This window comes from Colossoma macropomum, unplaced genomic scaffold, assembly GCF_904425465.1.
Source record: "Colossoma macropomum unplaced genomic scaffold, Colossoma_macropomum, whole genome shotgun sequence".
Classification (NCBI taxonomy): domain Eukaryota; kingdom Metazoa; phylum Chordata; class Actinopteri; order Characiformes; family Serrasalmidae; genus Colossoma; species Colossoma macropomum.
Genome location: NW_023495878.1, coordinates 2,361,742 through 2,378,993, shown reverse-complemented (window position 1 = coordinate 2,378,993; position 17,252 = coordinate 2,361,742). Strand labels below are relative to the sequence as shown.

General features: G+C 39.8%; 1 protein-coding gene across 2 annotated transcripts in view; it reads left to right on the top strand.

Moving 5' to 3' along the window:
- The first annotated feature begins 3,998 nt into the window (after positions 1 to 3,998).
- elapor2 (endosome-lysosome associated apoptosis and autophagy regulator family member 2) overlaps positions 3,999 to 17,252 on the top strand; it is a 29,197-nt gene continuing 15,943 nt past the window's right edge. The window contains exons 1-7 of one of the 2 annotated variants that reach the window (XM_036563822.1): positions 3,999 to 4,218; positions 9,978 to 10,098; positions 10,321 to 10,510; positions 11,842 to 11,989; positions 13,128 to 13,217; positions 13,356 to 13,461; positions 15,011 to 15,160. In XM_036563822.1, coding sequence (XP_036419715.1) covers positions 4,126 to 4,218; positions 9,978 to 10,098; positions 10,321 to 10,510; positions 11,842 to 11,989; positions 13,128 to 13,217; positions 13,356 to 13,461; positions 15,011 to 15,160 — 898 coding nt within the window. In that variant the 5' untranslated portion in view covers positions 3,999 to 4,125. The remainder of the gene's footprint in view (positions 4,219 to 9,977; positions 10,099 to 10,320; positions 10,511 to 11,841; positions 11,990 to 13,127; positions 13,218 to 13,355; positions 13,462 to 15,010; positions 15,161 to 17,252) is intronic. The other variant, XM_036563821.1, reaches the window with a different exon arrangement.

Genomic DNA, 17,252 nt, shown 5'->3' with positions numbered 1-17,252 from the left:
TTCATTCAGGGATTAAAATAAACTTCCAATTTTGGGGTTTTAAATATCCAAAATGTGTTTAAAAATAGGCCAGAAAAAAAGAAATAATGACTCAAGAAGAATTACCTTTCCAAAAAAATACAGTACAAAATACACTGATCAGGCATAACATTATGACCACCTCCTTGTTTCTACACTCATTGTCCATTTTATCAGCTCCATTTACTATATAGGTGCACTTTGTAGTTCTACAATTACAGACTGTAGTCCATCTGTTTCTCTGCATACTTTGTTAGCCCCCTTTTACCCTGTTCTTCAGTGGTCAGGACCCCCATGGACCCTCACAGAGCAGGTACTATTTGGGTGGTGGATCATTCTCAGCACTGCAGTAACACTGACGTGGTGGTGGTGTGTTAGTGTGTGTTGTGCTGGTATGAGTGGATCAGACACAGCAGTGCTGCTGGAGTATTTAAACACTGTGTCCACTCACTGTCCACTCTATTAGACACTCCTACCTTGTCAGTCCACCTTCTAGATGTAAAATCAGAGACGAAAGCTCATCTGCTGCTGCACAGTTTGTGTTGGTCATCCTCTCGTCCTTCATCAGTGGTCACAGGACACTGTCCAGCGCAACACACACTAACACACCACCACCACATCAGTGTTACTGCAGTGCTGAGAATGATCCACCACCCAAATAGTACCTGCTCTTTGAGGGTCCATGGGGGTCCTGACCACTGAAGAACAGGGTAAAAGGGGGCTAACAAAGTATGCAGAGAAACAGATGGACCACAGTGAGACAGTGAGTGGTCATAATGTTATGCCTGATCGCTGTATGGAGCCCCACTACATGTTATTACCTTAATAAAAATAATGTCTTAATTTACATCCTGTAAGTTGTGTGAATGAGATAAGCATATAGTCCCATGCCTTATAATGTAATGATCTCATTTCCACACCTCACTGCATCATGGCCACAACTTAATTATCTCATTCACACATACAAACTTAATTATCTTGTTTCCACGCCTTACTGCAGAGTCAGCTACTGGTGACCACCCTTCTTAATGAAAATACATCATGGCCAGAACTTACTAAGAGATGTGAAAAGGATCCTAATGCATGGCCACAACTTAGTAAGATATGGGATCAAGATAGTTACGTTATAGCCATGACTTAGTAACTCTAGGGAATGAGATAATTAAGTCCTGACCATGACTTAGTAAAGCATGGAAACAAGATAATTAAGTTGTGAAAGTTACATTGTGGCTACAACTTACTAAAGCATGGGAATGAGATCATTAAGCCTCAGCCCTTTTCAGTGTTTTTGCCTTTCAGTCTTTGTCCTCCATTAAACACTACTGATGGACAGATTTTTCAAAACAAAGACTTTGCTCTTATCGCATGTTGACTGTGCTAGTCATTGTAACACACCCAGTAAGACTGCTTGGCCTAAATTTAGCTGCTTATTGTGTTATTATATGATCTCCATATAATACAGTTCATTAAAACAAAAGCATTACCTGTCAAGGATGTGAAGGGTAGGTCTCAGGTTATGCCGATCAGATGTCCTTGTTTCTACACTCATTGTCCATTTTATCAGCTCCACTTACTATATAGGTGCACTTTGTAGTTCTACAATTACAGACTGTAGTCCATCTGTTTCTGTTTGTTAGCCCCCTTTCACCCTGTTCTTCAGTGGTCAGGACCCCCATGGACCCTCAGAGAGCAGGTACTATTTGGGTGGTGGATCATTCTCAGCACTGCAGTAACACTGACGTGGTGGTGGAGTGTTAGTGTGTGTTGTGCTGAGTGGATCAGACACAGCAGTGCTGCTGGAGTTTTTAAACACTGTGTCCACTCACTGTCCATTCTATTAGACACTCCTACCTTGTCAGTCCATCTTGTAGATGTAAAGTCAGAGACGACAGCTCATCTGCTGCTGCACAGTTTGTGTTGGTCATCCTCTAGTCCTTCATCAGTGGTCACAGGACGCTGCCCACAGGACGCTGCTGGCTGGATATTTTTAGTTGGTGGACTATTCTCAGTCCAGCAGTGACACTGAGGTGTTTAAAAACTCCAGCAGCACTGCTGTGTCTGATCCACTCTGACCAGCGCAACACACACTAACACACCACCCGCCAAATAGTACCTGCTCTCTGAGGGTCCATGGGGGTCCTGATCACTGAAGAACAGGGTGAAAGGGGGATAACAAAGTATGCAGAGAAACAGATGGACTTCTTTTATAATTACTGTATAATTCAGCTCTTTATTTGTAAATTCTCATCCTTCAGTTTTGCGTCTGTATACTTCTTAAGCCCTTTAATCATTAACCACCTGGACATCAATCAAATTCATAGCTCAAATAATCAGACAGTAAAACCAGCAGGTTCATTCTCAACACTTTTCTCAGTCGTTTCAGGCAGACAGAATAATAAACTCACAGCACTGTGGCCATTTAGCTTAAACGGACATTCTAACTTTAACTGTATAATAATATGTTTTTAGTAGTTTGAATGCTCTTAAACTCTTAAAAAAGAGGGTTCTTCAAGGGCTTTTTAGCAAGGACAATGATTCTATATAGCACTCAAAGAACCATTTACATGATTACAGGGTTCTTTGCATCATGCAATGATTCTTCTTTATGATTGATGGAGAACGTGTTATATATGGTTCTATATAGCACCAAAAAGGGTTCTTCTATTGTTACGATGAAACAGCTCTTCATTCAGCAACATTATCATTTTTTTCCCCCAAAATTAGCCAAGTTAATGAAATCATCTTTCGTCGTTTAATTTTCCATAAAACCTATAAAAAACTGCATTATGTTTGTTATTTTAAAAAATCAAACATGTCAGATGTTAATAAAGTTTCACTGGACAAATTCTGAGAGGGAGGAATCACAAGATAAGCAGCTGGGCAAAATGCAGCAGGTCTATCAACCAGTCTCCACCAAACAAAGGCAGGAATTACATGAAATCTGCCAAAAATAGACCCAGAACCAAACTAACACATTAAGCAGCAGGTTTACGAATAATGTAGGGAAGCTGGAAAGGAGATCCGAGGAGATCCTGTGATTTTCAGCTGTATCGTCATAAGATCTTCCCATTTGTTCACTGATGGTGTTTTGCACCTCCAGAAGCAGCTCAGACTGAATTACAGACATCCAAGCAACATGTGAAAGCTCTCATAAACTTTCAGCTCCTGAATGAGGGGGTAAACTTGTTTTCATGTCTCCGTTTAATTGATTTTGTGAGGAGCAAATGACATCTTTGGCACCTGATGACATTCCGTTCTTTTTTTCACGCCGAAATTCCCCCAAAAATGACGCCATGTCCAAAGTGTACAGTTTTGTCGTGAAAGTAGTTTACATTTTCAAGTTGTTTCAATTGTAACGGTCTAAACCCTCTCAAACGGCCAGGAGCTTCCGGTGGGCGTCCTGTGACCACTGATGAAGGACTAGAGGATGGCCAACACAAACTGTCCAGCAACAGATGAGCTACTGTCTCTGTGGACCAACAAAGTAGTGGACAGCGAGTGGCACTGAGGTGTTTAAAAACTCCAGCAGTGCTGCTGTGTCTGATCCACTCGTACCAGCACAACACACACTAACACACCACCACCACATCAGTGTCGCTGCAGTGCTGAGAATGATCCACCGCCCAAATAGTACCTGCCCTGTGGTGGTCCTGTGGGGTCCTGACCACTGAAGAACAGGGTGAAAGGGGGACTAGACAGAGTACGCAGAGAAACAGAAGGACTACAGTCTGTAACTGTACAACAAAGTGCACCTATATAGTAAATGGAGCTGATGTAATTGACAGTGTAGAAGGTGGTTTCAATGTTATGGCTGATCAGTGTATTAAAGCTGGAGCTTAACCAGTCCTCCATTCATTTAGGTGAATTGTTTAAAGCGGTCTCCATGTGTTCTCCCCACCATTGGCGACGCCAGGCTTGCATCACGTGACGTCAGTCGCCGCCACTCAGAGCCGTTTGAGCGGCAGCAGCTTTAACGCTGAGGACACACACACACACACACGCACGGCACCGAGCTCGCGCTGTACGGACACACACCCCGAGGCCGCTCATGGCGTGTTAGCTCTGCTCTCCACCTGCCGCCTGTCTTTTCTCCCCTCTCCTCAGACGATGGAGCTCCGGCTGGCGTGTCGATGGGTGACGCTTCTCCTCTGCGCGCTCCCGCGGCTGCGCGCGACTGGCGACCTGCCGCTGTGTCAGGAGGTAAACGGACACCGAGATTAACGAAGATTTCGTCTGTTAGCGTTAAAACCCACCATGTTGGATCCTGAGGCGGTTTTGAATGAATTACGAATCTCGTTTTGGCCAAAAACTCGTCGAAATTCAGGGCCTGTTGGATGAAATTGGTAGATAAAAAGAAGCTATAAGCTTATTGTAACCTAAATAGCATCAAATGTGTGGCCAGATTGTATAATAGGCCTATTATAGTGCTTGTAGTATTTCCACATCGCTCACGCAGGCGAGTAAACAGAGCTATGGCTGCTCTGTTGTTGTTGGATTAATAAATAAATAGCCTATAAAACCAGGGTCCTATCATATGATGACGAGGCGCAGCTGACCAATCAGGTAGGAGCCCGAGCACAGCCGCTGTTTACGCCGTGTGGGCTCTCTGAGGGTCAACACTGCAAACTGAGGGTGAATTGTTTGTGATGGGAAACGTATGTGAGGTGAAAACGGCCTAAACGTGGGATATACACGATTAAAAAGATGGTTCTCCAAGGGTTCTTTAGTAAAGCAGTGATTCTGTATAGAGTTCTGTGTAGAACCATCTTCTGCTTAAATGGTTCTTCGCATGCTGACATGGTTTTTCAGATTGGTGGGGAATGTGTTTATGTTTCTGCGTAGAACCTTAAAGCAATGGTTCTTTATAGAACCATGAGCTCAGTATAGAACCATTTGCATGCTTAAAGGTTTCTTTGCATGGTAAATCGGTTCTTCAGATGATGAAGAGTGTGCTGTATATGGCACCAACAAGGGTTCTTCTGTTGTCACAATGTAAAGCTTGTAACAATAGCAGAACCATTTTCTGTGCTATATAGAACCATTTTCAAAAAGGTTCTACATAGAAGCATAAACACATTCTCCATCAGTCTGAAGAGCCATTTCACCAAGCACAGAACCATTTAAGCATGAAGTGTTTCTATATAGAGCTCATGGTTCTGTAGAGAACCATTGCTTTAAGGCTTTAACAGAACCATTTCCTTTAAAGGACCATTGAAGAACCATCTTTTTTAAGTGTATAGCCATAGACGATAGCGAGTTCAGTAGCTCAGTATGCTCTGAACACACGTAGTGAGCTATAAGTACGTCTGTATTCACAGCAGAGCTCCAAGATTTAAGCGATATGAATTGTGATATCGATTCAGTTCTAAAGTGAATATAGACACACAGTCTGTTCCGTAGTGTGAAGGAGTGGGTAAGGTAAGGTTAAGGTCTTTCACAGGAATATGTGCCCCCAGCATCAAGCTTTAGGCCTAATTTAATATCTGTCCAGATTTACAGTGGGTCCAAAAGGTATTTGGGCACTTTAACACATTCAGTCATTGGCTATAGGGATTCACTGATCATGATTTTTATGGCCGTGTCCAATTTACAGCCAAATTGGCCATTAGCTGATTTTTGTAGCCAATTTTTATTTGGCTTTAAAGCTCACACTGCATGGGCTTAAAGAGCGACTAAAACAGTAACACATTTCCAGTACTTTCTGTTAGTTTCCTTTTTCATCAGTTGCTTTTTTAAATCTATGAATAACACAATTCAAATAAAGTGCTACATCGAAAGAATGAGGCAACTGGCTTTTTAGAAAATGAGCCATGTATAAATACGATGACATTTGGTACAAGAGTAGCAGCGTTCAGGTGCAATGCACTGTAAAAAATAATGGGCCTAATTCACCAACTGTTCCTGAGAAGAAATTACGCAGTTTTCATGAAGATTCTGACCTTCGCCAGTGTTTTCTTATTTGGATTTGTTCTCAGGTAAGAACAGAATCTACACACTCAAGGGCATAAAGGTGCAAACAGGTCTGTGGTTTAAGAACACGTCATGAATCTGATGTAGACTTTTTCTTAGGACCTTTCTCAAGAACACATTTAAGACCAAACTTAGGAAGATATAAGAAGATACAATGTTTGTAACTTAAAAAATGTGGTTGCCATAAGGTTTTGACTTCTAATAGTAAGTTAACAGAGCAAAAATCTGTGCTTTATGTTGTTAACTTATTATGTGAGATTATTATTATTTTTTTTTATATATTTTAAAGCACCAGGTTTCTAACTTCTTGAGTTAAAACATTGACCCAGCCTTGCTGACGTGATTTACCTCATAAAACTGCAACACAAAACGACCAATAAAATAATTAATTGGCTGATTGATGATTGCATGTTTGGAGCTTCATTACTTCATTGTTTTGGAGAAAAACACTTTTAGTACAACATAAAACTGTTGACTGTGGTAGACTTTTTGGAGATGGATCCAACCAGAGCTTATGTTCATTGGTGGGATCATGAACTCAGAAGTGTTCAAAGGTATTTTGTATTCAAGCCTGCAAGCATCTCCAGAGAAGTTGCACAAATAGTAAAAATCTGAAACACACCAGCTTTTTGAAAGAAGACTTTTTCCGAAATAAAATGACCATCTTGGAATGGTATGTTTGAAATAAATGCCAATTGCTGTTTTGCTTCCTAGCACAATGACCGTAACCCTTGTGTGGTGTTGATGTGTTTGTTACTCCCCACATTATTGTTTTTTTTAAATACAGCCATAACAATTTATGTAAAAATACCAGATGTTTAGAATATCGCAAGTGTCCAGCGTAGGGTTCTCCTTTAGCAGCTGTAGCCAGTCAGCAGCCTGTCCATGTTGTCCACCCTCACCCACACACACACACACACACACACACACACACACATATACAAACACATACACACACAGACGCACACAGACTAACAGCAGGCCATGTAGGAGGAGAACAGAGTGAAGGACACAGCACCTCCACACAGTTATTCCCCGCAGGTTCACCCAACACCACATGTGTAATATAAATGTGTGGGGGTGAACAGAGTGAAGACACTGAAAAGTTTATAAGTTCATCACAGAAAATGAGCAAAGACCAAGAAATCTGGGGTTGAAATAATAATAAATCGCATATTTTTTTCTTTTGGTAAACATTGAAAATGGGACCACAGACCTGAACACCACACAAGGGTTAATACATTTTTAATTGAGGCAGTGTCCAAATATAATTTAAGGTCATTATTGACATTTACTCTCTCTTTGTCTCTCTTTCCTGGGTCATATGGGTGGGGGCAGGGCCACCAGCAGGTGCACTGCAGAGTTAAATGCACGCATCATTTCATGGTGTGTCGTAACCAAGCATTCCCTACAGAGCAGCACCTGCCTCTGTGTACGCTGGGTGGCTCTGGAGAAAGAAGAGAAAGCCATTAGCAGGGCTGTTGCCATTTAGCTTCGTTACGGACCACTAATGACTGCCTGAACTGCCTATGAACCATTTGTTATCATGTTACGATTAATGATTTCTCTGTGTAGCCTCTTCTCTGCTAACAGAAACTGGTTTTGAGTGCTGGATAGTCCACCGTGTTCATATATCTCCATCCCCAAATATAAACCCCAGTTTCCCATTCAGAGAAGTATGTCAGGCTTGTCAATGGCTTTTGTCCACAAAGCCCCGCTTGTATGCTGTTGGAAGTGCTCATGGGCCTTGAAGAGTAGGAGAACACATTTCCAGTGTGTGTTTTACAGGAGGGAACGCTGATTAGCATGACAAAGCTCGGCCTTATCTCCCTACACTCGCTCATACACACAGCGCAGTGTGTGCGGCAGCAAGGTGCTCTGTGGCCTCATTATCTTGGGCAGTTATCAGTAGAAGTCAGGCTCCAATTCATTACCATTCACATACTGGCTGACAGAAGAGAGGGATTGTCATGACAACAGTCACAAGGCTCTCAGTGGTCTCCCTGGTGACTATGGATGAGCAGAAGTCAGAGAAAGTGACTGTCCCTCACCCCTTTCTCAAAGAGGGTGTTTGAGCATGGATTTTCACGGATTTCTCAGTTGGCCTGCTTAGGGTAAAAAACCAGACTGTCCAACTGGCTCATTGCTTTTGGCCAGTATTGACTTTAAGTCAATTTATTGACTCTTATGTTGTCTGGCTTGGTGAGAAACCCTGATTTGTGAAATGCTTCCCATGTATGTTTGTTTTTGAGGTGCGCTGTAAGTCCTTCCGGCGTGGCTGGGAGGATAATATATCATCTGACAGTATAGCGGTATTGGTATCACAGAACAATATTGATTTTCAGTTTTAGTGGTTTTAGTATCTGTTGATAATAAAGCTTACTTAACTGCAGTGTGCACTACATCTTGTGTGTTTGGTTTAGTGTAGTGGGTAACACCTCTTCCTTCTACACTGTAACCTGGGGTTCAATCCCTGCCTGGGCAAACAACCTTCACTATACCAATAAGAGTCCTTGGGCAAGACTCCTAACGCTGCCTTCGCCTTTGTGAAATGATCAAATTGTAAGTTGTTCTGGATGAGTGTCTGAAAAATGCCATAAATGAAATCACTGTCTTGTAGGGATGCACTGACAGGAATTGTGGGCCAATGCCTGTACATGCCTGGCAATTTTTATGTACATGCCTGGCGATGCAGATAAATAAATATCCATATCTAAACATCTGTCTGATGCTGATATTTTAATTTTAAAGCAAATATTCATCCATACCCGTGATGATCATTGTGTATCCCTACTGTTTTAAATAATATAAAGCTAGGTTTGTTGCAGATACATGTAGAAAATTAGGAAACACTTTATTTGGAGTGGTCCTTTGTAGATGATTAATAAACTTTTAACAGATTATCAGTAACACATTAATACCATATCAGTGAAGTAGCTGTAGTGAAAAATCTGAATACATTGAAGTAAATATCTTGTAGATGTGCTGTTGATTCATTACTTACATTAAGTAGATGTGTTGTTAATGTTACTTCCATTACGCAAAACTTAACATTACCAACCTTACCCAAAACCTAAACCTAACCCTGGCCCTAATCCTAACCTTAACCTCAACCCAAAACCTAATCCTAACCCTCACCCTGGCCCTAATCCTAACTTTAACCTCAACCCAAAACCTAATCCTAACCCTCATATATTTTTAACGTTACTGAGAGTCTGTTGAGTGTTTGTTTCATCTAAAAGGACCACTCAAAATAAAAACTGCAGCAACAGATGAATATTGTAATATGATGTGATATTCCACAGGTTTAAAACACTAAAGGTTTGAAGCTGTAAACTGGAGAACTTGTAATTTAAAAGTAACTATTGTAACTAAAATTAATATCAAAGCATGCATTGTATTTGAAAAGTGGTGATCAGATCCTGCAGGTTAAATAGTGATTAATAGTATTTTATGTCAAGAAATTTCTGTAAATAGATAATTAGAGTTTGTTAGAGTTCATAACATTTTTCTTTTTCTTTCATTTTTTTTTTTTACAGTGTAATAACTTCTTGTGAATACACCAGTGGTTTACATCTGGTTTAGATTTAGAACATTTCAGTCTACACTGTGTTAACGAATAACAATTATTATGTAACAAGTGATTCAGAACTTTTGAATGGTAGTGATTGTTATGAAAGAACTGTTCAAAAAACTGGAAATCGGTTTTTCTAGAAATCAGATTTACAATACTGTGTTTAATTTGTTGCCATTTTAAGAGAAACAGAACAGAACAGATCAGATGTTGAACCTATGAAGCTAAACTCCTGACTAATTATGCCATACTAATTATGTCATAAGTCAGGAGTTTAGGTTCATTAACTTATCATCTATCGACTGTGCATTATTGAGACTTTTAACACAGACCGCATGTCTGTGTTATCACTATGTACACATATTTATTGCTTTTATTGTGGTCAGTGACCATCACTGGTGTCTGTGTGTTCCAGACAGACTACTACTTTGAGTATACGGAGTGTGACAGTACAGGCTCACGCTGGAGAGTGGCCATTCCTCACAGACAGGGCAGCTGCAGTGGCCTGCCAGAGCCTGTCAGAGGCACCGACTGCAGTAAGTCACAAGCTGTGTGTGTGGTAGAGAATATGTGACATGGAGCCAAGCCAAGTTTGATTTATACCAGCAATAAATCGAGTATGTATGTGTGCCTGTTGCAGCCCTGCATAAATTAAATCAGTGTGATGTACGGTACTTTATTACCAAGCTGTAACTCATACAGTAACATAATATGTTTAAATATTTTACACTGTTTGGCTCTGTCTGTGTGTTTCACAGCCTTCTCCTGTGAGGCGGGAGAGTTTTTGGAAATGTCCTCTCAGCAGTGCACAGCTTGTGCCGCAGGCTCCTATTCGCTGGGCAGCGGCGTGCGCTTCGACCAATGGGACTCCATTCCTGCTGGATTCAGTAGCCTGGCAACCTACATGGAGCCTGAGGGATCTGGGGACGAATCTCTGTCATGTAACAAGTCAGTTACCCTGAAATTACTGTGAAAAAGTAACCACAGACTGATGTTTTCTGATAAGGGTGGGCAGTATGGCAATATTTTATCGTTATCTGTAAAGTTTTATCTTATCATGATGCACAATACGCTTTTCTCAGGATATCATGGACGTCATTAGTATTTAAAGAAAATTGACCAGCTGCAAAAAGAGCAGGATATGTCCTGTTTAATTTAGTGCAGTACAGAATGTGAAATGTTATATAGTAAACCTTATATTCATTAATTTGATAGCAGCTTTTAAATGTGCACTACAAGCACATTTTGTCTATGTCAAAATATTGTGTATTGCCAGAATTTCTTTAAGTACTGTGATACACTATTATTATTATTATTATTAGAATGGAATCCTTTGATGCTATAGAAAACCATTTTTAAATAACCACATATAACAGGGTATATTTTTTTCAAATTGTCCATATACAGCAAGTTTTCCATCATGGATAAGAACCATTAAGTCATGTAAAAAACATTTAAACACAAAATTCGTTGTTTGATTGCTCACGGTTCTATGTAACATGTAGTGATGTCTTGGCAAGCAGAATCTTAAACTATGTTATAAATATCTTAAAAATCTTAAAACTAGCAAAACTATTGAATATTTCTCATTTTGATATTGTTGTAAAAACATTATATATATATATATATATATATTATTTTTAAGTGATTTTGTTTTTATTCTATAACTGCCCACAAATAATATTGCTTGTTTCAGAAAAACAAAATTATCTTTATTATTTCCGGAGACAACCAAAATTATTTGTAAGACACTTTCACTAGATGAAATGACTTAAGTAAAAAACGTCTGAAATAAGTTAAATGATCATATAATATTCTTATAGCTGTCTCAAAAAGAGAAATATGAAATATTTAGAATAGATTTAAGATTATTTCCCCTGCCAAGATATCATTATTTTCATTATGGTGGGCAGAATGTTCTGAAAATGAATACAATAAAGGCTATGAAAATATTTTTTTCTTGTTTTTTCTTTTTGTAATGTGGAACCTCTTCTGCCAACTAATCCTTAAATTTTTAACTTGTGCTTGTTTGTTTTGAGTACTGTTTTGTTCTTGTCTTGCTCCCAGCACCGCCTGTTAGCCAATCAGAGCTTGCTTGATTCACAGCTCTTCAGATTCGCAAAATGCACAGTTGAAATTTTGGGGGTATGCACTTTTTGTGCATGTCACAAGCTACACTTAACCCTGATGCCCTTCTCAGCTGTGCAGAAATATAAATCTGCCCTCAGTAACTCTCTGTTCTCTTGCTTACTGCTGTATGTGTCTGTCTGTCTGTGCAGTTCGTCATGGACACCTCAGGGAACTCACCTGGAGTCAAACCGGGACGAGTGCACAGTTTCACTGGTGTATGCGGTTCACCTGATGAAACAGGGTTCAGTTTCATTCGACTATCAGTATGTCGACAACAATGTCTTCTTCGAGTTCTTTGTGAGTCAGAATGCTCCTTCATCAGCTCTATATACTCAGTACAGATCACTACAGCCTTTATTTATTGGGGAAGAGATTTTATAGGTTATAAGGATATTTTTACTAGACACTATTAGACATACCTACCTTGTTGATATACACTATATGGACAAAAGTATTGGGACATACCTCTTAATTGTTGAATTCAGGTGTTTCATTCAGTCCCATTGCCACAGCCACAATGCCCAGTGTCAGATGGACTGGTGTAAAGCACGTCACCGCTGGACTCTGGAGCAGTGGAAATGCTTTCTGTGAAATGATGAATCATGCTTCTCTATCTGTCAGTCTGATGGATGAGTTTGGGTTTGCTGAATGCTTGGAGAACGTTACCCGCCTGACTGCATTGTGCCTAGTGTGAAGTTTGGTGGAGGAGGGATGATGCTATGGGGTTGTTTTTCAGGCCCCTTAGTTCCAGTGAAGGGAAATCTTAATGCTTCACCAGACCAAGACATTTTGGACAATTCTGTGCTTCCAACTTTGTGGGCACAGTGTCTGACCTCACAAATGCTCTTCTGAATGAATAGGCAAAAATACCCACAGACACTCTCCAACATCTTGTAGGAAGCTTTTTGAAAAGAGTGGAAGCTGTTTTAGCTGCAAAGGGGGACCAACTCTATATTAATGCCTGTGGATTTAGAATGGGATGTCACAAAAGCTCCTATAGGTTTTTTGTGTAGGTGTCCCAATATTTTTGTCCTTATAGTGTATCTTGTAGATGTAGAGATTGTAGCTCATCATTTTTCCATGCACAGTTTATGTTAGTCATTGTCATCATAGTCATAAATGGTCACTTTGACCTAAGGAACTCAGGAACTGTTTACTGGACATTTTGGTTAGTGGACTGATTTCAACCCAGTAGTGATGTGTAAATATCTCAGCAAAGCTGCTGTGCCTGATACACTTATACCAGCGCATCACCTGCTAACATTCCCCTACCATGTTTGTGTCAGTACTGTGTTGAGAGTGGTCCATCACCCTACAAGTGCATATGATAAATGTACCTGATAAAATAGCCAGGCTGTAGGTTCAGGGTGTACCTAATAAACTGGTGACTCTGTGTATTTACATACTAACAATAGATCCTGTTGGTTTTTTCCAGATTCAGAATGACCAGTGCCAGGAAATGGACCAGACAGCAGACCAGAAGTGGATCAAACTCACCTCTAATGGTGAATGGGGAACACACACGGTCAGTAAGCTTTCTTTCTTAACTGCTTTAGAGACTCAGGGATGTAAACTTTATCAGCTATTCACAAAGCCCAGATGTATGAATGGAGCTTATTGTGCCAATGCTGATATGCTTGTACATGTATGTTTCCCACTGTAGGTGAATCTGAAGTCAGGCACTAATATTTTGTATTGGAGGACGACGGGCATCTTGCTGGGAGGGAAACCTGTGAAGCCCGTCCTGCTGAAAAATATTCAGATTGAAGGTGCGAGAAATATGAGTGCTCTTAAAGGGGAATTCCACCACTTTTTCTGCATAAATAAACTCCTCAGATGTAGGCTGTAAGTCCTTCAGCATATGTTGATGTGGAATGATGCCTTGTGTACACTTAAAAATGATGGTTCTTCAAGGGTTCTTCAGTAAAGAAAATGGTTCTGTACAGAACCATGAACACTCAAAAGTCCTTTGCATGATTGAAGGGTTCTTTGCATTGTAAAAGGGTTTTTTAGGTTGATGGAGAATGTGCTGTAGATGGTTCTATTCTGATGGTTCTTTTTGAACAGGGTTCTATATAGCACAAAAAAGGGTTCTGCTATTGTTACAACGTCAAGCTTGTTACAATAGAAGAACCCTTTTGGTGCTTTATAGAACAATTTTCAAAAAGGTGCTATATAGAACCACCTACAGCACATTCTCCATCAATCTGAAGAACTCTTTCCTGATGCAAAGACCCCTTTAATCATGCAGAGGGTTTTTTGAGTATTCATGGTTCTGTATAGAACCATTTTCTTTACTAAAGAACCCTTGAATTACCATCATTTTTAAGTGTGTAGAGAAACGTCACGATTCCGTTTTCGTGGTGATAGGAGCCAGAGGATGTGATGTCTGCAACACAAATAGGGCCATTTTATTTACTAATCAAAACAAGCAGTGAACCTACACGTCTTTTGAGTGTTTATGTGTCGTTTATACAACAGCCGATTTGGTCAGACTCTGAAGATGAGACGACACTAAATTCCGAAACTTTCATCACCACTGAGCAGCTTTTCAGTCGGCAGCTGTGAAAGAAGAACACCTAAACAACCTGGAATCAGCCAGAAATTAACCCAATACCATTCGCCAAACAAAATGGGCTGTATGATGCTTTACAGACTGGCTGGAACAAAACAACATTAATATTGATCTGGAATAAATTGACAAAACTAGATAGAAGATTGAAGATTTAGGCCTAAAACATATATATTTATCACACCAACATCGCATATTATTGTAGCTGAAGAAAATGTAATTTTTCAGGTTTACTCACTATTTTTCCATTGTCAAATTAAGCAATAGAACACGAGAGGTCGCGTGTTATCGTGTATAACAACGCGGCTGTGATTTGGTCACAGGCACGAGCCAAAGGTCATTTGCTTTACAATGCCCCGCATGTATCTGTCCGTCATGAATAGATAAACATATATATATGTTTTAGGCCAAAATCTTCAATCTTCTATCTATGGCAAAACAACCTCTTGGGCATCAGGCAAAATATGTCATGTTCTGTTTGTGAGTTTTTAGAGGCATGTCTGGTTCCTATCACCACCACTGTGAACATTTCTGACTCAGTAAGTTTCTCTAGAACGGAGCAGTTCACATCAAACCAGTCTGAATGACTTTGTTTATGTCTTAACAATATAAACTATGTTTAGATCTTGAAAATTGATTTCCCTTAATGGCTTTAGTATGTGTGTTACGATTTATCAAAGCGATGTTGGTATGAATAAAAGAGACTTAAGATTATTTACTGTCAATTATGTGTGTGGTGTTTGCAGGTGTGGCGTACACGTCTGAGTGTTTCCCTTGCAGACCAGGTACCTTCAGTAAAACCCCAGGCTCCTCATCCTGTGATCTCTGTCCCAGGAACACCTACTCCAACAAAGGAGCCAGCTCGTGCACACCCTGCCCAGAGGCCCAGTACTCAGGTACACACACACATGCACATCAAGCTGACCATAAAAAACCACCATAAAATGCAGTCAGGTTTGAGGACACCTAGCTTTTGCTTTTCAAAACATTTATAATAGTGAGCATGTTCCTGTCTATAGCTGATTAGATCTTGCTCTTTTACTTTTCAAAAAAGGTAAAACTGAAAAAAAAAAAACTGATAGAAGTGCTAACTGGGGTGGGATACCATACTTCACACATTGTATCCACTGGTTGTGATGTCAGCACTCATCAGTACTGGTGTTTGTTTTAAATTGCCCTATAGGATAACAGTTTAAAATAAAGTAAGTTTAAACCACCAAAATTTAAAACATATGCTTTTAACTAAGGGTGGGCGATATGACAATATTTTATTACTATCATGAAAAATTATGTCACAATTCGCTTTTCTGAGCGTGTTGTCGATATCATTACTACTTAAGGAACACAGACTAGGAGCATATTCAATTACAGTTGTCCTTTTTAATTAGATATAGTGCAATTTAATATATGAAATGTTGAATAAATATTGTAGTATCTATAGTTTTGATAACGGTTTTAAAAATGTATTACTGGTGCATTCAGTTCCAACTTATCAAGCCTCAGAAGAACTAAAAACTTTTTTTTATTTTATTTGTTCAGTATACTGCCTGTTTGTCATTATCTTTTTATGTTTAGCTCGTCTTGCTTTTCACTTTATCTGTTTGCCTTATGTACTGTCTGTCTGTTGTTATGATTTTTGTCTGGCTTGTCCTGCTTTATATCTTATTTATTTGCCTCGTGTACTATATGGTGTGATATTGAGTATCACAAAAATATCTTCAGGTAGTGTGGTACTATATCGCCCATTCCTACTTTTAACAGTAATTTGGAAAAAAAGGAAACTCATAAGCTCTTCATACCAAGTGTGATGAGCCTGGGTGGGGCTGAGTCACTCTGACTGGGAAACCCAGCAGCAGCTCAAGAACATACAAATAGACACCAGCAAAAAAAAACATAGCCTCATTTGGCATGCTCTCAAATTTACATGACTCCCAAAACTATCTAGCGCAGTGGTTCTCAAACCAGTCCTCAGGGCTCACCCAGATGGTCCACGTATTTGCTTTATCAATATGTGTTGGGAGTTGGGCTAGAACAAAAAAGTGGGCCATCTGGTGCACCTGAGCTTGAAAGTGACTCTGCTCTGAGTCCCCTCTCTCTGCGCTCTTCTTTGGAGAAAGCCAGTCACTGAAATAGTGTCAGTGCTTCCCCCTGGTTCACCGCAGCTGTCCTTTGATCAAAGGAAGGAACGTTCAGCATGTGGCTAAGATTTGGACTGCAGACCAGCCTCCAGGCCAAGGAAGACTTTGATATGTAACCAAAGTACTATGGCTTAATAAAGCTCAAAGATTGTTTTTATATTGAAATTGCAGTTTGAAAGCGTGCAGTTTTCAAATCACAAGACCTTCAATTTTATTTACAGCCTTCATTATCAATAACATTATCTTAACATGGGGGAATCTAAACCATTACATACAGCTTGTGAACTGCCTATAGATGAGTTGGACCAATCAGAAGCGAGCAAATACCCATGTGCTGTGAACACAACAACGCAACCACAACTAACTGGCAGTCTGGTAGAACACTGGTTCAGGTACTCAAGTTTCAAGCCAGAAAAAATGGATGTGCTGGCCTTTTGAGGCCTGGGCCTTAATTTATTGAAAATAATTGCAATCTAACCTCTTCAGCTCCTTGAGACCACCGGTGGTTCCAGAACGCACTTTGTCATATTCTTCATAACTTTCATATTTCATAAGCTACATTTAGAAGGTGGGGGTCGTATGAGAGCTGTAACTGTCTTCTTTCCAGTCAAATAGATGGGTAATGTAATTTTTATCCCTTATAATAAAAGAAGCTGAATTCACAACTTTTTTTGTCTACTGAAAGTCGACCCATTTTTCCACAAATCTGGGCTGTAAACTATAAACAGATGGCGTCTCTTCAGTGATCTGCTCTGTAAAAATAGAATAAAAGAGTGTCTAAGATTTTTGGCTTTCAGCAGTAAATTGTAAGCATATAGCAATATGTGTATCATAAAACACATGTTCTGTT